We start from the raw sequence: 21,266 nt of genomic DNA, 5'->3' as shown, positions 1-21,266 counted from the left end.
AAGGACATGCAATGCAATACTAAACTAGTCCTCTATCATCAGTGGCTAAAACAGAGTAGTCAAACTGTGTGTTAGCACTGTTAAGCCAGTTAGTGTATAGATCAATGAATTAGAGCATTGAGCTCCATTTTGATGTCAGATGTTCTTGCGGAGTAGATAAATTTTGGACTTACTGTCAAAGAAAAAGAACTTCAACTTGGAAGACTTAAAACCTCATTCCAGGGAAGAAGCCTGGCTGTTGCATTTAAACTCTCTGTCCTCTAGTCTTTGTAGTATTGGTATTTTTAGCATTTGGAGCAAGTTCTCTGCCATGTGAAGCTGTAATGCTTCATCATTAAACAGAAAAAACAATATATCCACATAGGCAGTACTTCCACTTTCTAATTCTGTGTTATCCATCTTCACAGCTGGAAGCTTTTTACTGGCCTTTACTAAAGCAAGAGCACAAATGCAAATGGTAACCTGAAATCTTCCCTAATTCCTAGTATCAGCCTAAGCTTTTATAGAGCTTATATGTTTTATGTTGTCAAACCAAGTTGCCTGTGGACCAAGTAAAGCTACTTTTTTTTCCCCTCCCTCCTTTCACAGTAGAAAAACATAGAATTCTGTGGCAGTTTATTGTATCTGGTGCATAAATATACGGCCAGTTGAAATGAGATATATGGTGCATGAAAGCAATGTTATTAAAATGAGGAAGAGTAAAGGCCAGAGCTGGCACTGCCAAACATGCCCGTACCTTGCACGATGCCATGACATTGTACAGACTCTACTGCACATAAGTATATCGTCCTCCTTTCTCAGTTTTTCAGCCAAGAGAAAAGAATGCTTTCTCTAAATCAGTTTTTTTTCCATTAATGGAATGTGTCTTTTGATAAAACTACTTGAAGAAGAAAAGGGTTTATTTTAGACCACATCGCCTGAAAGAAATTAAAGGACAGACTACATCCTGGAGTTAGGAACAGAAGAATCACAGGGCCCTAATGACAGTACATAGAGTTTATAAGAGAGGGCTGATGTTTTCCTATCACAAAGATTGCTGTTTCCTTTGGAGTGTGTGAGGTGTGTAAGAATGTTGGACATCTTTCAGGTATCTAGTGTCTTCACTTTAACAGTTCATAGTGTTTCAGCCTGGATCTGACAATGGCCAATGTTGAAAGTACCAGGCGATAGTGCAAGAAAGGCGTAGGATGGATCAACTTATAGGGGGATTTTCTGTTTCACTGCTGCTTAGTTTTGTAGGTTGGCTAGCACTCTGAAGAATAATTACTTAAATTCTTCTAATATATTCCATCTAACTTGTGAATAATTTTACCCATATATGTTTCTAGGGTTTTTCTGTTTTAATCCCATTAACTTTTTTGTTTCAATGATAACTTAGGAAAGTGACAAGGTAAGTGAGGTATGGTGAAAATAAATATTTAATAATCTTTTAAACTCAAATTTTAATTTCTTTTGTTCTGGAGCCTTTTTATGTATGTATTTAGATTGTGTTGTTTCTGAACTTGCTCTGTTTTTCTGCCAAGTGGCTTTTGAGATAAAGTGGTATTACCAAGGGACTGTAGTCATGTTGAGGACGTGTCACTAAATTCATAATGGTGTGATGGTATTTCTAGTAATGTTCTCTTTAGCCTTTATTACTTTCTTCTTTATTGTAACTAATTACACGGAAGACTCTTTTATCCTTTCACAGAATCATAAGTAAGAACAAAATATCCACTGTGTACTAGGATGAAAGATCAAAAATTCGAATGACAGAGTCACAGGATAGTTTGGGTTGGAAGGGACCTTTAAAGGTCATGTAGTCCAACCCCCCTGCAGAGAGCAGGGACATCTTCAACTAGATCAGGTTGCTCAGAGCCCCATCCAACCTGACCTTGAATGTTTCCAGGGGTGGGCCACCTACCCCCTCTCTGGGCAGCCTGTGCCAGTGTCTCACCACCCTGTTTGTAACAAATTTCTTCCCTATATTTGGTCTAAATCTCCCCTCTTTCAGTTTAAAACCATTACCCCTTCCTTGTACTATCACAGTAGGCCCTGAAGAAAAGTCTGTCCCCATCTTTTTTAGAAGCCCACTTTAAGTACTGAAAGGCTGCTCGGAGCCTTCTCTTCTCCAGGCTGACCAGCCCCAACTCTCTTAGCATGTCTTCATAGGAGAGGTGCTCCAGCCCTCTGATCATTTTTTTTACCTCCTCTGGACCTGCTCCAACAGGTCCATGTCTGTCCTGTGCTGAGGGCTCCAGAGCTGGATGCAGCACTGTAGGGGGGGACTCACCAGAGTGGAGCAGAGGGACAGAATCACCTCCCTCAACCTGCTGGCCACAAATGCTGGTGAATGGTTATTGTCTGACAGTAGTTTTGGGTCAAAAAAGTTTATACATTTTTGAACTTATGTCTGCCTATTGGCCTCTAGATCTACGTATGCAGATGAGATACTGCAGAAAGAACAGCTAAAATATTAAATAATGAGAGTGTTCAGTACAGCCACTTAATTTATCTTAGCCTTTTTTCTAAATCTAGTGTGTAGACAGAAACTACTCATACCAAGACCTCTCAAACATGGTGTAAAATGTTAAAATAATAAATCCGTTCATCTGTCACTTAATGAGTAGAAACCGGATGATTACGGTTGCTAAAAATGGCTTTTTGAAATCCTATCTGCTCCATAACATAATTGGAGCAAGTTGGTGCCCTGAATTAGTGGTACACATCTAGGAAATGTGTTTCACCAAAGTGTTCACTAATGCTCCTGCATTTTAGATTGTGTCATTTTCTCCCTGTTCCTCCGTCCGCCAGTCTGCCCCCCCCCAGTATAACATTGTACTTCTGCTGCGGTCTGCTATTAGGCAAAATAATTGAGTTGGAAAATGTGTTTGCCTAGTGTGTAACAGTTTCTGTATGTTTTCCCAGGGAGGTATGGGAGCAGCACTGCTATCTGATCCTGATAAAATAGAGTCTGTAAGTATCATTTTGTGGGTCTGAACTGCTTTGGAAAGTGTTACGCACTGTGCTCTACTGGAAGCAGGAATGAATGCCTTAGAAGACAAATTTGTAAAAGCTAGAGTGGAATAATCAATTTTGAATACTGAAATCAAGGTTGTGAGTAAATAATCCTGATGTGGTTCTCCTTGTCATTGTCCGGACTATAAAAATGCTACCTTATTCCTTTTCAGTTTTAAAACTTTCACAATGTGGTGCTATATTTGCAGAGGGAGTAGTTTTATGTACATATGTGAGTCCAGACTTTGCTCTGGGTTTCCAGGAACATTCTTAGCATATAGTTATTTTATTTTCTTTCTGTTTAAAGACCTGATTCTTTGTAGTTCAGATGCATTGACTGTGCACTTTGTCTTGCTTCCCCTTAGCTTTTAGTCACTCACTATATCCTTCAGAGTTCTTGAGGGCAATTCTCATTTACAATTCACTTCTCACTAGTAACTGTGACTAGTAACAGTTATTATTTATTTCTTGTACTACCAAAAGTATGCAGATCTGGACAAAACAAAATGCCAAAAGCATTGCTCTGCCTTTTTCCATGTGGCTTTTGAGTGTTCTTTGTTTAAAGGTTTCTTTGATGTACGTCAGTCTTCTGAAGAGACCAGACTCTCTTCACTCATCTGCATGACTCTTTTTGAATGATAGCCAGTGTCTTTCTGATCCCTACAGCTCAAGCCTTTTCCTTCTCTCTAAAATGGATGTTGAGTCAGTCTTTCTTTTGTAAATCCTCTCCCTTGTGGTGATAACACCATTCAGCTTTGTAGGCTAGTATGACTTCTACAGTTTCAACAAGCTGATCCATTGCTTAGTTACTATCCTTTGTAAGCTCAGACATGAAAACAGGTTGTTCTGCATCATTTATTTCATTCTCTGAGGACGCACCATTAGAAGGGCATGTGATCAAAGTTATAACCATGATGGAGTGTTAGCCTTTTGCCAAATGTAAGAATCTCTTGGTGTCAAGAGCCACAGTGTTAGCCAAGCTGTATAAACTGACCATTCAGCAACAGGAAGCATTATTAACTGTGCCAAAGCAAGAGTTGAAATGGAATAGACTGAACCTATTACTCTCTCTTTCATTAGCTGATGGAAAAAGCAAAAGTACAAGTGATGCAGTCTTGATCTCAAAACATTTTTAGAGAAGGTTGGTATCAGTCTCGATGTTTTTCAGAAGAAAAAGCAGAACCAGATAAGCGTTGTTATCTGCAGAAAGTCAGCTAACAATACAGGCAAAAGAACTGGAACTAGAACCCAATTTTTTGAGGCGTATATGGTGTACCATGAATTAGGTAAAGTGGTGACACTATCCAGAATTAAGTTGTAATTTATGAAGCATGAGATGATGAAGGCTGAAAGAAAAAATTTTAGGAATGGGAATTGAGAGGAAAGTGTTTAGCAGGCCAAGAAGTAAATCTGGCAGAAATACTTGTTGCAGAAATGAAAGGAGGTAGTAAATATGATTGCTAACAGCTTCCCTTCCCTTCTATAACCGCTATGTTTTGTTTTGATCTTCAGAAGAACTGGAAACTTGATGTTCAAAAATTTAGATTTGTTCTTTTCAATTTAAGATGCTAATAGGCAGCAAAATCTTAAGCACGAAAATTAATCTTAGCCAACTGCAAAGGGATGAGTAAACATACACACAGACACAGACAGAATCACAGGTTGGAAGGGACCTCAAGGATCATCTAGTCCAACCTTTCTAGGAAGAGCAGAGTCTAAACAAGACGGCCCAGCACCCTGTCCAGACAACTCTTGAAGATGTCCAATGTGGCCGAGTCAACCACTTCTCTGGGGAGATTATTCCAATGGTTGACTGCCCTCAGTGTGAAATATTTCCCTCTGGTGTCCAATCGGAACCTCCCCAAGAGCAACTTGTGTCCATTCCTCCTTGTTCTTTCCAGGTGACTCCTTGTAAAAAGGGAGTCTCCATCTTCTTTGTAGCTACCCCTTAAGTACTCGTACATGGAGATGAGATCCCGTCTGAGCCTCCTTTTCTCAAGGCTGAACAAACCCAGTTCTCCCAGCCTACCCTCATATGGCAGGCTTCCCAGTCTTTTGATCATCTTGGTGGCCCTTCTCTGGACCCCTTCCAACCTGTCAACATCTTTTTTTCTATAGCGGGGACCAGAACTGTACACAGGACTCCAGGTGTGGCCTGACCAGCGCTGAGTAGAGCAGGATAATGACTTCTTTCTCTCTGCTGGTGATGCCCTTTTTGATGCAACCCAGCACCCTGTTGGCCTTCTTGGCCACAGCAGCACACTGTTTGCTCATGTCGAGCTTCCTGTCCACCAGGACCCCCAGGTCCCTTTCCACAGAGCTGCTCTCCAGCCAGGTGCATCCCAGTCTGTGCTGCACTCCTGGATTATGTTTTCCCAGGTGCATGATCTTACACTTCTCCTTGTTGAATTTCATAAGGTTCTTGCTGGCCCCTTCTTCCAGCCTATCCAGATCTCCCTGCAGAGCAGCTCTCCCTTCTGGAGTGTCTGCTTCCCCACTCAACTTGGTGTCATCAGCAAACTTCATCAGGCTACACTTGATGCCGTTATCCAGATCACTTATAAAGATGTTGAATAACATTGGGCCCAATGTTGAATAACATATAGCCTGCAAAAGCCATATGAAATTACAGCTCCAAGTCAAGCTTTCCATATGATTAAAAAGTGTAGGATTTGGTTCTCACATTGGAATCCTTAATGAGGCTGACATTGTAAACTTACAAGGTTTGCTTATGATTCTATTGTAAAAAAATATTACAGTGATAATGTTTGGAAAATGATGTCGTTTCAGTTAGATTGATATGCAAAAAATAATACAAATTAAAAATATTAGAGAGGAGTTCTTAAATAATTTTCTTGGATCTTACTGTGTAGTAAGATCTCCTTGGAGTGAGAACACTACCACAGAAAAACTTGAGTAAACAGTGCAAGGTGACAGTAATTACTTGCCAGCTGTTCTAAGAACTTCTGAGTGCTGGCTGTAACAGCTCATTTCTGTATTGGGAACCTAGTAAGTGCAGTAACATTAAACTAATCACATTTTGTAGTATGCACAGCTCTGAAATAAATAATTTACCTGCAGTTCCAGCCATTTTGTACAAGGGAAGTGTACTCAGAATAATATGCATGATAATATCTCAAAAAAAAAAAAAGTTCAAGACCGAGTATTTTTCTGATAAGTCAGGGTCAGTTGGTTTCCATTCTTTTATTTCGAGAGCTATTGGATTTCTGGTACCATTGACTGTATAGTCATACAGTGACTTAAACATGTGTAGGCCATTACATGGCCCTTGTAAGTATGGTCTGTTGGACTTAAATTCAGCCTGTGAAAATGAGATTTTTTTTCTGTAGTTCAGTTCCTAAATGGTTAAACCTACTGATGCTCATTCATCTACTTCTTCTGAGTTTGGTTTCATGAATAAAATATGCTTTGTGATAAGTATGAATTTCAGTTTACAATTTCAGTTTTCTTTCAGAAGATTCAATGATGTTGCTTGATATTTTCCTCCTTTTTTTCCATTTTGAAGGCTTTCTTCTCTTCAAACAAAAAACTTTTAGGGAATATTTTTATTTAATTTTCATAAGAAATTCACAACTTGAATATAAGAAGACTGTGAAAACATTTGCATGAAAATGAAAAACCTTTGCACTTAATTTTGAAATCACAGATTCACAGAATGGTAGAGGTTGGAAGGGACCACTGGAGGTTCCCCCCCTGCTTGAGCAGGCACACCCAGAGCAGGGGGCACAGGAACGCATCCAGGTGGGCTTTGAATATTTCCAGGGAAAGAGACTCCACAACCTTCCTGGGCAGCCTGTTCCACTGCTCTGGCACCCTCACAGGAAAGAAGTTTCTTCTCATATTGAGGTGGAACTTCCTGTGTTCCAACTTGTGCCCATTGCCCCTTGGCCTGTCACTGGACACTATTGAAAAGAGCCCAGTCCCATCATCCTGACACCCACCCTTCAGATATTTATAAGTACTGATGAAATCCCCCCTCAGTCTTCTCTTCCCCAGGCTGAACAAACCCTTTCCTCATAAGGGAGATGCTCCAGTCCCCTGATCATCTTGGTAGCTCTCTGCTGGACAGGCTCAACCAGTTCCCTGTCATTAAACTGGGGGGCCCAAAACTGGACACAGAACTCCAAATGTGGCCTCACCAGGGCAGAGTAGAGGGGGAGGATAACCTCCCTCGACCTGCTGGCCACAGTCCTAACACAGCCCAGGATACCATTGGCCTTCTTGGCCACAAGGGCACATTGCTGGCTCAGGGTCAGCTTGCTGACCACCAGCACTCCCAGGTCCTTCTCAACAGAGCTGCTTTCCAGCACATCAGCCCCCAGCCTGTACCAGTGCATGGGGTTGTTCCACCCCAGGTGCAGGACCTTGCATTTGCTCTTGTTGAATTTCATGAGGTTCCCCTCGGCGCAGCTCTCCAGCCTGTCCAGGTCTCATTGGATGGCAGCACAGCCTTCTGGTGTATCAGCCACTCCTCCCAGCTTGGTATTGTCAGCGACCTTGCTGAGGTTACGCTCTATCCCATCGTCCAGGTCATTAATGAATATGTTGAATAGGACTGGACCCAGCACAGACCCCTGGGGAACACCACTAGTGACAGGCCTCCAACCAGACTCTGCCCCATCGATCATGACTCTCTGAGTTCTGTTGCTCAGCCAGCTCTCTGTCCATCTCACTGTCCACTCATCCAACCCACACTTCCATAGTTTGCCTGTGAGGATGCTATGGGAGACAGTGTCGAATGCCTTACTGAAGTCAAGACAGACAACATCCACTGCTCTCCCTTCGTCGACCCAGCCAGTCACACCATCATAGAAGGTTATCAGGTTGGTCAAGCATGATCTTCCCTTGGTGAATCCATGTTGACTATTTCTGACAGCCTTCTTTTCCTCTACATGCCTGGAGATGACCTCCGTGATGAACTGCTCCATCACCTTTGCAGGGATGGAGGTGAAGCTGACTGGCCTATAGTTTCCCACGTTCTCCTTCTTGCCCTTTTTGAAGATTGGAGTGACATTTGCTTTCCTCCAGTCCTCGAGCACCTCTCCTGTCCTCCATGACCTTTCAAAGATAATGGGGATTGGCTCAGCAAGAACATCCGCCAGCTCCTTCAGCACTCGCGGGGCCCATGGATTTGTGAGGATCCAGTTTGCGTAGGTGATCTCTGACCCAATCCTCCTTAACCAAGGGGAAGTTCTCCTTTCTCCAGATTTGCTCTCTCACCTCTGGGGGCTGAGATGCCTGAGGGCCAGCCTTAGCAGTGAAGACCGAGGCAAAGGCAGCATTCAGTAACTCTGCCTTCTCTGCATCCTGCGTTACCAGGGCCCCTTCCTTGTTCAGCAGTGGGGCCACTGTATCCCCAGTCTTCCTTTTACTGCCGATGTATTTAAAGAAGTCCTTATGATCAGAGTGCTCATCTCGTACTAAAAGCACTGTTGAACTCCAGCAGCAGTTAATTGCTCTGTAAAAGTCCAGTTAAAATCAAAAAAGAAGTGGAAATAAAAATGGCTTAGACTAGAAATAGGTTTGTATATCAGATAAAATTATATACATAATTACAGGCTACATGTGTTTGTCTAGCATATAAGATTCTTAATAGAGGAACAGTAACTAATGTTACATTGTTCCAATTTCTTTGTGTCTTAAGAGGGAAAGGAGGAGAGCTCTGTTAATGTCACTGTCGTGATCACGGTTTTGTCTTTTTTTTTTTTTTTCCAGATATTGACTACTCTTGTTAAAGGGATTTGTAAACCAGTAACCTGCAAAATCCGCATTTTGCCATCAGTAAGAACATAAATCATTATACTGAAGTGTTTAGTTGTTGTTTAACGCTATGATTTAAAATAAATTAAAATATATGGCATTCTAATATATTGGCATTTTAGACTTGTTACTGTGAAATAGCACTTAGAATTAGAATTTCTGTTTGGATCGCTTTCAGGACATGAAGGGTTATCTGACCTGCAGGTGTATAGAGATTGTGACTTGTGGGTTCATTGGATTCCATGATACACAAGGACACAGAGACTTTTATCCTCTAAATTTCTCAACTTTATTGCAGATTACCACAAATACCACAAAAATCACTGTGGCAAATACACCTATGATTAATAAAGCAAGATATAGATATAGATATATCCATGTCAAGCTATTAGAAATTGTTAGTAGCAACAATCAGTAGAGTAACAGCAATGATTAATATGGCAGCAATCAATTATAGCAACAGCCATGTAGGTATATACTATTACAAGTAACTACAGACTTACCACTAGTAAAGCAAACTTATCGATAATATAACAGCAGATATGGTAGATTACTTATATGCATATATGTATGTATGTTCATAGTAATAATACTGGTATCAGGTGCGTTAGGCAGATCTCAGAAAGTGGCCAGACCATCCCAGATGGAAGGACAAACAGATCCCAGAAGTAGGAAGACAAACTGAACCAACCTCAGAAGTAGACCCAGAGGGGCACCAATAAAATAACAGACAGAGGCTCACTCCAAAGATGATCTGTGTCCTGGAGTTTGGAGCCAGCCAGGCATCCCTGGCAAGAGTCCAAGATCTCATAGAAACTTTGTGCAGAGAGCTCAACCTGTTGAAGGAAAGGAGAAGTATGTGCAGCATGGGAAGTTTTCAGAGAGAGAGAATCTCCAGTTTTGGGTAACAATTAAGTTATTTTTATGTTGTGGATACACAAGAGGGTGTAGGACACCATCCCTCGAGCAGCCAGTAGATGCTGTTAATTCCTGTTTTTCACCTGGAGCAGCCAGTAGACAATTGTTTTCTGTTCTTTCAGATTATTTTTTTTTTTCCAGACCCTTTTCCTGTTCTTGCAGATAGAACAGCCAATGGCAGTTACAGATTCTCTCTTTCTCAGGATGTTTTCCCTTTTTTCAGACTGTTTTTTACCTTTTCAGATGAGAAGTTGCTGATATGGTTCTTTGGTTTTGCACTTATCAATGGTATCTCGGGTTGTTGCTGGTTTCTAGGTACCCAGCTTCTGGTTCACAGACTAACAGTTTTCAAGCTGACAGGCGTTTTCTTTCTCAGTATTTTTCAGAAGATATTTTCTTCTGTTCAGTAGTTTTCCCCTTCCAACCAAGTTGCCTTTCTGGCTGCTCACATCAGATGCGAAACTTTGTTTCTTCTCTCTAATTTAAAAAGTCAAGAATACTAAACATTAGATGTCTGCACATGGTTTTATTCCATTGAACTCCAAATGCGGATACTCCTGTTAAAAAAGTATTTTAGTCTGTTTATTGTAACCCACTGAGTTAATTGCAAAGCTTTTGCTGGTAGATAAGCACTAAATGAAAATAAAAAGTTAAAAAGCTCCCTTCTAAAATAAGATTGCCAAATGTGGTGTTGACTGAGAGTCATATCATGTGTATGTAAGCTCAGTGTGATGGACTTCGAAAATCTTGACAGCCTGCTTGAAGTTTAAACTTCAAGGGGGGAAGACCAAGCCCTAATGTTACTTCTCCAACTTCCAACATTCATGTTAACAGTGAACATTTATTTCTCTAATGAAATTGTGTTTACAAAAGAAACTGCCTGTGCTCTATAAACTACTCATGTTCCACACCACAAGGAAATTTTGCATTACTTGAATCCTGATTTACTGTATGTGCAGTGACAGCAATAAATACTACAAATGATACCTGAATTAAAAACAATACCTGCGGCCTTTTTAGAAACTCTTTAATAGATCGAAGCACTGAAATTGCTAGCATATACAAAGGTTCATAACTGTCCTTCTCAATAGCACCATCTTCATTGCAGTTAGAATTATTTTTTTTTAATAGACTCTTGGGTATAATAATTAATTTCAAAAAAATTGTAGTAAGGCTGTTCTGGTGCTAAAGCTGTTAAATTTTGTTTGTCAGTATTTTTCTAAAATATAACTATTAAGAATGTAGTGAAAATACATAGGTTCTTTTTTCTTTTTTTACAGCTCTGGTTTCCTTACGGGATTTTTTTTTCAGTTGAATTCCTTACATATTTTTAAAGCCACAGGAGATTATGTGCCTTCTCTTTTAATGACTGATTATTTTGCAAATGTGTATTTAATTACCCACCTAGATATTGTGGTTGCATATGACCTGGATAGATTTCTCTAGATGGATGAACTGTAACAGCTAGCTATTGTTCAAAAGTCATTTCCATGTGCACTTAAAATGATTAAATGAAACAGTTTAAGCCTGTGTGAAAAGAATCAGTAACTCTGTGTAAGATCTCTTTGGTTTTGAAGTACTGAAGTCTTAAATCAAAGAAATGGCACCTCTCCTTTTTATTTTCTACAACTATCCTAGAGCTTCTTCCTTTTTGTTTTAAGCTGCTTTTGTGTAACATGTCATCCATCAGACCAGCAGGTGATCTTCTGTCTCTGTGTCCATGCAAGCTGGTAGATGTTGCATTTTTCAAAGACTGAATGTGCTATTTTTGTGATTAGCCACAGATCATTCTCCAGCTTTTGAGAAGAGAATTGGCCTTACCTTTTTTTTTTTCATTCTCCCTTTCACCAAAGCTGCATGAGACAGGCTAATCCAACAATGTGCAAAATTTCTTTCTGCCTTTTAACAGCATCTTACCTCTTTAAAGATATACTGGGAGCTTCCCCTTTTCCCTTGTATTATTTAATTCATGGGTCAAGTATGAATAGCATTAGATTTTTTTAGATACTAGTTCACTTTTTTAAGACACATTTGAGAAGAATGTTTATAGATGTGTGATTGCATGTTACATTGATTTCAGAAGGCATCTGCTTATTAAGATGCATTTTAATTACAATTTACAGAATAGTTGCTAGAAAGGACTTGCTAATCAAGTGTTTTTTATAATTTTCAAATGACAGTCTAAAAATCTGTTGGAAAATATTCTCCTACTACAGAGTGCATTGTGTTACCTGGTTTGAGAAAATTTGTGATCTATAGTTTCAAGGAAGTATTGAAAATGGATTCTAATTTTTGCCATAATATGTAGTTATTTAATGGAAGTATCTATTAAATGGTTATGGATGTTGGGAGTTAGTGTTGAAATACAAGAATCATATCCATCTTGATGAAAGAAAAGATTTCCAACGTTTTTTTTGTACAACGAGCACATGACAGTTATTCCTTTTTCTTTGACCTAAAATCATGTCATTCTCTCTTATCCCTCAGGTTGAGGATACTGTTAATCTGGTAAAGAGAATAGAAAAAACGGGTATTGCTGCCATTGCAGTCCATGGAAGGTAAATTGATTATAGGCAAGAGACACTTAGATATTTTTTTCAGTTTGCTGGAGAATGTAGCACAGTAGGATTTTTCTACATGAGATGTGTGGTTCTGATTTCAAGTGTTAACTAAATCAATGTTGTAGAAAATCAGGCCAGTGATTAGGGAATTGAACCACTTGTGACTATTTTTCTAAATTTTTTTGTCTCAAAGCCCAACTAAAACTAAAAGTATTTTGCATACTCTGTGTCCAAAAAAACGCTGCTTATCTGGATATGGAATTACAGCAACAATGTTTACAAATGTATTTGATATGGTATAATTCTCTTGTTTAAAAAAAAATAGGAAAATGACATCAAATATATAAACTAAATGAGTGGAAATGAGTATGTCACAATAATCCTTGAGGCATGTCTGCTGTGATTCAGGTATCTACAAATTCCATAGGAAATCTTTGGTCATGTCTTTTTTGTTTGTTTTTTGGAAAGGAAGAAGGAGGAGAGGCCTCAGCACCCTGTCCACTGTGACGTGATCAAAGCCATATCTGAAGCAGTCTCCATTCCAGTAATAGCAAAGTAAGTTGGACTAATTTGCTCATTATTGCAAGATACTGGTACCTAACTTAAGATTTGCAAGTACAGGAAAAAGATCCTTCATGTAGAGCGAGTACAATGTTACCTGTTACCAAAGATCAAATCTGAATAGGCGGAGTAGTGACAGAAGTTGGCCATATGAAATATCATCATAACTCAGTTTTTAGTTTAAAAATTCCATGTATTTTTCAAAAAGTATTGCTTTTTTCTGTCACAATCTGTCCTATGCAAGTTGTTTCTGATTGCATCAAGCATTTGAATCCTCTACACTTCTAAGACCTGTGCAGTGACTTCTTTTAACCCTACCACTGTGTATCTTGGACACTGGCACACTAGAGATCACCTGTCCCACTGCTCAAAAACAGTGTTATATTCTGTGGCCTCACATTGTCCCTAAGACCACCTTAGTCTCCAGACAAACGGGCACAATCCCACTGAATATGTCTGCTTGTATTGATCAGTAACTCTGATAGTAAAATAAGAAACTCAGTCTTAGAAAAATTTAGCTACAAACAGGTAAGTTGTAAGAGCAATTTTGGAGGTAATGAAAAGGATCACACTGTCTTGAATTGTATCTGGTCTGCCTGACCAATATCTGTAGATGTTTCATCTCTATGAGTGGCAAGAGAATATACTTGTCCAGAGAAGCAATGTCCTTAAATGATGTTCTCTCTTCATAGATCTTGAGTTTTCATGGAAAAGCTGCATCCCTATAATCCATATTCTTGGATCAGGAATTTGAGAACTATTTTTCTGTTCACATTTCTATGTAGAATATACATAAAAAGTCACCGTTTTTGCAGTTAGAAAACCTGTTTCTGTAATGTACAAAGGAAATATTCCATGCTGATAATCTTTGTTGATCCAATTTTTAGTAGTTCACCCCCTTTCTAGTTTTCAGAATAAGTTTTTAAACAATATTGAGTTAAAAAGCCAAGCAAAATTTACACTGTGCATTGCCATGAAGCCTTTGTTTGCTTAGGGAAAAGATGAGGCTAGCAATTTCTCTCAGATTTTACGCATGTCACAGAAGTGTCAGCTCTGTATGAATACTTTCTATGATGTGCAATTAAGATATAAAAATATCAGAGGTTTATTGCTGATGCATTGCTTCCAATTAATCCCTATATAAATTTATTTCTTTGCAAGTGTCCTAATACGCTGAACTAACCTTAACAATCCTATTTGTTTTTCTGTGGTTTCTCTGAAAATGATATGATCTTTGTTTTAAATCCACTTAGTGAAACTTTTCCCTCTCTGAAGAAATGTAAATATGCAACTTGGAATCCTGCTTATTAAATACATTTGTTCTGTGATACTGGATCCCTGCTGTAACTTACCTGGCTAGTATTTTGAGAATTTTAATCACTTGTACCTCAAGCATGGTGAGGAAATATACAGGAATGAATAAAAGGAAGTAGACTGGTGCTAAAAAAAAAGGCAAGAAAACTTGAATTGGTACTATGATTTCTAGATCATGATTATGGAATAATCTTTCATAGGTGCAGGCAGCTTGCTTGTGCTGTCTTCACAAGATAAATGTCTGATTTTAAAGTAATTCGTCATTCTCTAGTTTTTGTCTTGAATTTGACTGTGTTTTTACTTTTGAAAGGATAAAGATCCTACTCTTAAATTATAGTTCAACATTCCAACTTCTATTTTACATTTAAAAGATGTGGTGAAGGGAATCTTTGAGAGAAAGAAAAGGTGTTTTAAGTGTTGTTTTTGCTTACTAACATGTCTGACTTGCTAACTTGAAAGCAGAGGCAGAACAATAGAAGCAGTGCAACCTTCTTTTACCTTTGAAGTTCTTTGTGACTGATCTGGAAGTACTACTTGCAGTTACTCTCCGTAAGCTAGTGCCAGAGCGAAAATGGAACGATGCTGTCCATCCTTAACGTGTTTTCAGTATCACTTGTGCCAAGACAATTAGCAGAATGTTATAGAACTAGCAATTACAACGTATCACTTTTCAAACAACATGGAAGTGATTTTGTAAGCCGTATCCATTAAGAACTCTGTGAAAGCACACAGTTTGTGTAAAGCCGGAACTATATTCTTTCTTCATAAAAAGTCTTCATAAAAAGTCTTCCATTTTTAAGAGAAGTATGCAGAAAATTGAAAATGTTATATATAACCAGTGTTTTAATGAGCCATCACTAAAAAAACTTTTGGATCTATTTATTCTCTTAGATTTGAGAAAATATCCTAAATAGACTCTGCCACCATTAATAATGCAATATCACATTGAAAATACAAGGCTGTGTTAAAGTACAAGGAATAGCAAATAAAACTTTCATGATTATAACAGTGATGTTAATTTTTAGTGGAGGATCTCATGACTTCATCAAAGAATATACGGACATTGAGACCTTCCAGAAAGCAACAGCTGCCTCATCAGTAATGATAGCTCGTGCTGCCATGTGGAACCCATCTATCTTCAGAAAAGAGGGTCTTTTCTCCTTGAAGGAAGTCATGCAGGATTACATCAAATATGTATGTTTTTTGGAAGATCTTACTTGTAGTTAGCATTGCTTAGAATTTTTAATATGAATTTTACTCCTAAATTTCACAAACTTAGGCTCTGGGGATATTTTAACATATTGTATATGACATGAGTCTTGCAGATCAGCCACTGCTTCCTCTGTTTTATTTTGTTCAGAAAAAAAATTTCAGAAGTCTGCATTCAGAGAACAGTTTTTCCTTATCATTCTTTTTGCCATGCTTTTTAGCTCTGGTTTCTTGGGAACATTTATGAGGCTTACAAGGCTATCTAAAAATGTCTAGAAATTTGAAAAGCTAATGATAGTAGGCCAACTATCTTGACGTTACAGTAATACAAATAATATTGAACAGAAAAGCAAAGGAATATTAAATACTCAGTTACTGCTAGATTAATTTTTAGAAATTAATTGCTTTTCATAAATACTATCAAGAATTTTTAACAGCGGGGAAGCAAAGAGGATGACTTGCCAATAAAGTAATGCCGTGTATCTATAGCTCCATTAGGTAAGACATCTATATTTTATCTATTATTCAAAATATACACAATTTTACTGACATAATAGGAAATTAATCAGAAATCTGTGGCTTTGATCATGTCATCAACTCAAAATTTTGGGGGTTTTGAAAATATGGGCTGTCATTAACAAGTTACTTAGTAAAGTATCACTGTACTGCTAGTCAGTTATGTAAACTAGTCAGCTTTGTCTTCATAAGTATATAAGCTGAAATTCTGTTCATGAAAGCATGCCAAAACATTCAGATTATACTCACATTCATGAGTAGTGTTGAATATATTATTGAGAAAACTGTACCTTGTGGTGTGCCTTTCAAAAAGGATTTTGAAATTCATTAAGAGACATAAGCATAATATAAGATAAATCTGTTTGTTATTTTTTTTATATACTTTGTCTCTCTCCTCCAGGCAGTGAGATATGATAATCACTATACCAACACAAAATACTGTTTGTGTCAGATGTTAAGAGAACAGTTGGAAACTACTCAGGGCAAGAAGCTGCATGCTGCACAGTCCACACAGGAGATATGGTAAGAATGTACTTCAGAAATAGGGATTGTATTCTCTCGTAAACTTGCAAACCACTTTTCTGTCTGTAGCACTGCCTGGCATTTCATACCTTCAGAAGAAGTTTGAAGAAAAAAAAAAAAGGAAAATTAGGTTAGTGAGATGTGGAAAATACAGTAAACTCTTCCAGGTTTCCTCCATGCTCAGGTCTTAAAGCTTTAACCCTAAAACTGTTCATATATTCAACATGCTAATTTGAGTGGTGCTTCACTGAGTGACAGGCATTTATGCAATATTTGCAAGTAACTGATGAAGAAAAGTTTCAGCATTCTCTAGTCTGGAGGTGAAGAGTGTAGAGCTTGTCTTCTTCCAGATATACGTATGTATTTTACCTTTCCCTTTTGCTTGTGGGGTTTTTAATGTTACTGGAATTTTTATGACAAGATGTTTGTTTTAAATGAACACTTAGAGATAAACTCAAAACAATGTATGAAGGTTGCCTATATGTATTTCTTCTATGCTGCTTTTCATACCTAAAGTATGCTAATGAATGATTACAACCTTTTTGAGGAAATATAGTAGCTTTAATGAATCTCTTCATCCTGGACATCCGAAATAGTCTGGATAAAATTTCTCAAAGGGGGATACAGAAAAGGAAGAAGGAGAAGTTTGAGAGGAACTATAAAATATAGACGTGTGATTCAGAATTCAGACAGAATGGAGGGGAATTCAGGTTTGGACCTGTATAAAACTGAACAAAACAAAGGTCTGAGCTTGTATGTGTTGTATCAATGTTGTGTGCTATAATTATCCTTCTGATGGAATGGAGGGGAAGAGAGTCTCTTTGTTTTTATAAAATAAACAGTCTGAGACTATTACTGTACACATAGGAAAATGGATAGAAATGCTCAAAGCTTCAAATATTTTGTAAATGCTGGCAAGCCCTAATCAGCATTCTGTTCATGTTCAAAATTAATGGAAATGCCTGCAATCCTTTTGCCAGTTTATTGCAATTTACCAATTTTGGTGCTTAAATGCTTCTGTCCACAATTATTACATTACAATACAGTGAAGGGGAATTTGTATTTTATATTCAAGAGGAGCTAACCTTCATGAATCATAAAGGAGCAGTGGAACCCATGAACAATATTTACACTTCGCAAGTTACTTTTCACTTTGGCAGTGTAAATAGTAGAAAAAAATTTAGTATAGTAATTTATAATTTTTAGTATAGTAACCATTTTCCTTATGGTTTTCCAGTTTGGTTAAAAGAGATATAGACTGAAACTGAAACAATCTTTTACAACTTCAAATAATTCTTAGCCAAAAGGGGGGTGGTGTTTTATACTGAATGAACAGTAATGCATGTATGTATTACTAATTACTAAAGTAATGCAATAGGTAAAGAAAAGAAATTATAAGAAAGAGTCAAGCCTTTAAACAGGTAATGAGAAGAGTCACAGTTTATACACATAGACACTGGATAGAGATCTAGTGTAAAACTGTTGCTATGCCTTAATTGTTCTTTAGGTGCTTCCAAAATTGAGCATAATCAGCTTGTGTATGTGTGATGCAATACCAATTTCAAAATTGGCTTAGGCAGTGTCTGTGCATGTGAGAGGGACAGAAAGTGAGCCACTTGAAAATTTATAAAACCACTTTCTATCAGCAGACTCAGTCTTCTAACCACTTCTAAACAGCCTGTTTAATGTCCAGATAACTGAAGAACATTGTTATTTAAAATGCACCTGTAGATCGTCAGACAAAAATGTTACTTAATACTGCTGCCTCCTGGTGGTGATGGCATGTTACAGCCATTCGAGGTTTTAACCTCTGTACTGAATGCAAGAGGACAGGCTGCTGCATTTCAGATTTTAAAAATTACATAATAAGTTGTCTTCTCTAAGAAGTATCAGTTAGCATTATTCAGCTTCATTGCTTTTCCACTTAGAGCATTGTCACTGAACAGCCCTATCCATGCCAATGAGCATTCTCATAACAGTCAGAAAGTAAAAGTTTTCTTATGCTGCAGGTTTTATTGTTGCTATATGCAGGGAATGAGTAGTCTCAGTTTTTCAAAGCAGATGCAGCCTGCCATGGATCTGAGATTTAAAAGGATTTGAGGCTCTCCCCTTTCACGCAAATCCTAGTTACTTACTCCCTTGTGTTGGGGCTTGTGAATAATACTCCGAAGTCAGAAAATCTGAGGTTTTAAGGTAATTGGATGTTATAGTGTTTATTACTTATAGTATTTTTAAACACTAAAATTAGAAGAAGAATCTATTTTCTACTGTTTGCTCATATTGCCCATGTGGAGCTGATGCACCAGTAGTCACTCAGAGACAATCTTCTTTGATTCATCCACCTGCAAGTTACTGATTGTGCTAACAACTTGAACATTGCAGGACCTCTATTTCTCATTGAATCTGCCTGGACTTTCAGGCTGCAAACTGAATATACAGTGCTGGAAATGAGAACATTCTTTTTCTACTTGTAGCTCAACAGTGTCTGATAAGAATTGAAGGAGAAACAATATAGTGTCACTGTGCAGAATACAGCCACACTTTCATGTGATTCTCTGTACATATATAGTCTGTTTAAACACAATTGATTTCTATACTTTATCATAATGAGATATAAAAATTTATAAGCCGATCTCTAATACAAAGGAATTCTGTTTGAATAGTGAAGTATTTGAAATGGCTGACTTCTTTGAAGAAACAACAGCTATTTTCGAAGCAAAGAAAACATCTTTAGAAACTGAGACACAAGGTGAAGATGACCAAATGGAAGATCCAGATGTAATAAAAATGGCTGTTAGATTTGACAAGTAAGCATGCAAATTAATTTTTTCACTGTCTTGTATCTGTAAATAAAAACTGTGAATTTGGCAGTTTTTTGAAAATAACAGTTTGCATAACAGTGCTTACTGAGTGAACTTTTACTGAGCAATCTGTGAACATTATTACATAATCACTAGTATCGCCACTCTTCCTGTGCTGTTTGGATGTTGTAAGATGTTCTTTAGTTTCAGGCTTCCTGAGACTGCTTCATTCTCTCAGTTAACTTACTAAAAGTGCTGAGTGATTTTAAAAAAAAAGTAAAAACATCTGTATGTAGAAGAATGTGAGTATACAAAGATAAGAGTTCAGTTATTTTTGGTGAAATTTAACTAAAACACAATAGTTTTTCTAGAAAAAGTCCTGCACAAATTTCATAATACTCTTTTCTACGCACATAACATGCGCTTATCTGGAGTATTCTCAACATGTTCCACTCATAAGGTATTCCTTGAAAAACTAATTCATGGAGTTATGCACAATCCTATTTTAAGTAACCTTTGATTGTAATCTGTGAAACCTATAGAATTGCTGTTACTTTCCATCTTACACCCATGTTTGCTGTTTCTGTTTGCTATTAAATCTAGCAAACAGCTCAAGGAGTGTGATACAAAATGCTCCTCAAATCCAGTAATAATGCTTTAATATTTACAAGATCTATTACCTTACTCCCCAAGGACTGAATACAGTGGCTTTACAATATTTCTTTTTTTCTGCCAAGTACAAGGGGCTGTAATTCCATGTCAATAACTGAATCAATGCCTACCTCTCCTACCCTTTTTTATTTCATAACTCTACTGTCTCGTAACAGAAGCAGCGTCTTTTCTTTCTTCTAATGTTTAATCTTATATTGTGGCTTATAATAAGCAGTGCCAAACTGTATCTAATCTGAGTCGTATATTTAGTTAGAATCTCCTTTCCGGTAAGTATTTTTCCTCTAGTTGTAATACTACAGGATGTGAATGTTTAGGAAGAATTAATAGAAAAGTTTAGATATTATTTTAAATGTTATGTCAGACATAATACTTGAATTTTCTAATAAGGAGGCAGCAACTTTCTGTAAATTAAACCACAAAGAATAGCTGGAAGTAATATAATAAGCAGCACTATCTGTTTTAAAATAGATCTGTTTAGTAAGTCAACTCTGTGCACAATTGCTGACCAAATTTTTCTGTCTAGGCGAGATTATCCACCACAGATTACTCCAAAAATGTATCTTCTGGAATGGTGTAGGAAAGAAAAGCATCCTCAGCCTGTTTATGAAACTGTGAGTCAATGAAGAAACCCTTTCAAGCCTTGTCCTCTGCCTTGTCTATGAAATTAAGTATTTTAGGACTCAAGGTAGTGAGAAATTTAGGTTCCCAGTCTGGCGTAGCTCTTGAGTACGCAGCTTCAGAAATGGTAATACACGTATGTATGAAAATAGCGGCTTATTTTATTAGAAAATAAAAAATTAAGCCAGACCTTCAGTCTGGTTTTGATTCATGTGTGAAAGAAGTTGCTGTAACTACAGGTCATTGCATAGGAGCCTGTGACCAACTTTCGTTTACTACTTCTGTTAACTAAAGAATTTGGATTCAGAATGTTTTCTCTGTTGTTGCACACTGTTATAGGTAGGAACTATACTGGACAGGAGCAACTGCTTGGTTGGGTGGGGACATTATTTGGTGGGGTTTTTTGGTGGTTTGTTTTTGGGTTTGGTTTGGTTTTTTTGTAAAGAAGAAATATTTGCAGTTTGGACAATTTATTCCTATTTTTTAATCTTAAATATGCAAGGTTAAATTTGTGGTGTGACTTGATAGTTCTATAAAGACAAGAACAACAAGGATCCTTGACAATCTTGTTTCTTCAGTAAATGACATGATTGTTTTTTGACACTCTCCCTCCCTTCTAATTGTTTTTCTTCTCCAGGTTCAAAGACCACTGGATAGATTATTCTGTTCAGTAGTGACAGTAGCTGAGCAAAAATACAGATCAACTCTGTGGTAAGCTATCCTTCATGTCTTTTGCAGCTGTATTGTAATTGTTTCTGAATTGTTGCTTAAAACTTGCAATGAAAGGGTACTCCAG

The 21,266-nt window shown here is 37.6% G+C and overlaps 1 protein-coding gene across 3 annotated transcripts in view; it reads left to right on the top strand.

Moving 5' to 3' along the window:
• DUS2 (dihydrouridine synthase 2) overlaps positions 1-21,266 on the top strand; it is a 53,380-nt gene that overhangs the window by 8,338 nt on the left and 23,776 nt on the right. For 2 of the 3 annotated variants that reach the window (XR_010374235.1, XM_064459348.1), the window contains exons 7-15: positions 2,912-2,955; positions 8,734-8,799; positions 12,184-12,254; positions 12,726-12,812; positions 15,158-15,326; positions 16,258-16,379; positions 19,043-19,186; positions 20,376-20,463; positions 21,108-21,181. Coding sequence is in view for 2 of the 3 variants with exons in the window: in XM_064459348.1 (XP_064315418.1) it covers positions 2,912-2,955; positions 8,734-8,799; positions 12,184-12,254; positions 12,726-12,812; positions 15,158-15,326; positions 16,258-16,379; positions 19,043-19,186; positions 20,376-20,463; positions 21,108-21,181 (865 nt within the window). In the remaining variant the exon portion in view is untranslated. The remainder of the gene's footprint in view (positions 1-2,911; positions 2,956-8,733; positions 8,800-12,183; positions 12,255-12,725; positions 12,813-15,157; positions 15,327-16,257; positions 16,380-19,042; positions 19,187-20,375; positions 20,464-21,107; positions 21,182-21,266) is intronic. The other variant, XM_064459349.1, reaches the window with a different exon arrangement.

This window comes from Phalacrocorax carbo, chromosome 8, assembly GCF_963921805.1.
Source record: "Phalacrocorax carbo chromosome 8, bPhaCar2.1, whole genome shotgun sequence".
NCBI lineage: Eukaryota > Metazoa > Chordata > Aves > Suliformes > Phalacrocoracidae > Phalacrocorax > Phalacrocorax carbo.
Note: the sequence above shows the minus strand (reverse complement) of the source record. Positions and strands in the feature narration are given on the sequence as shown.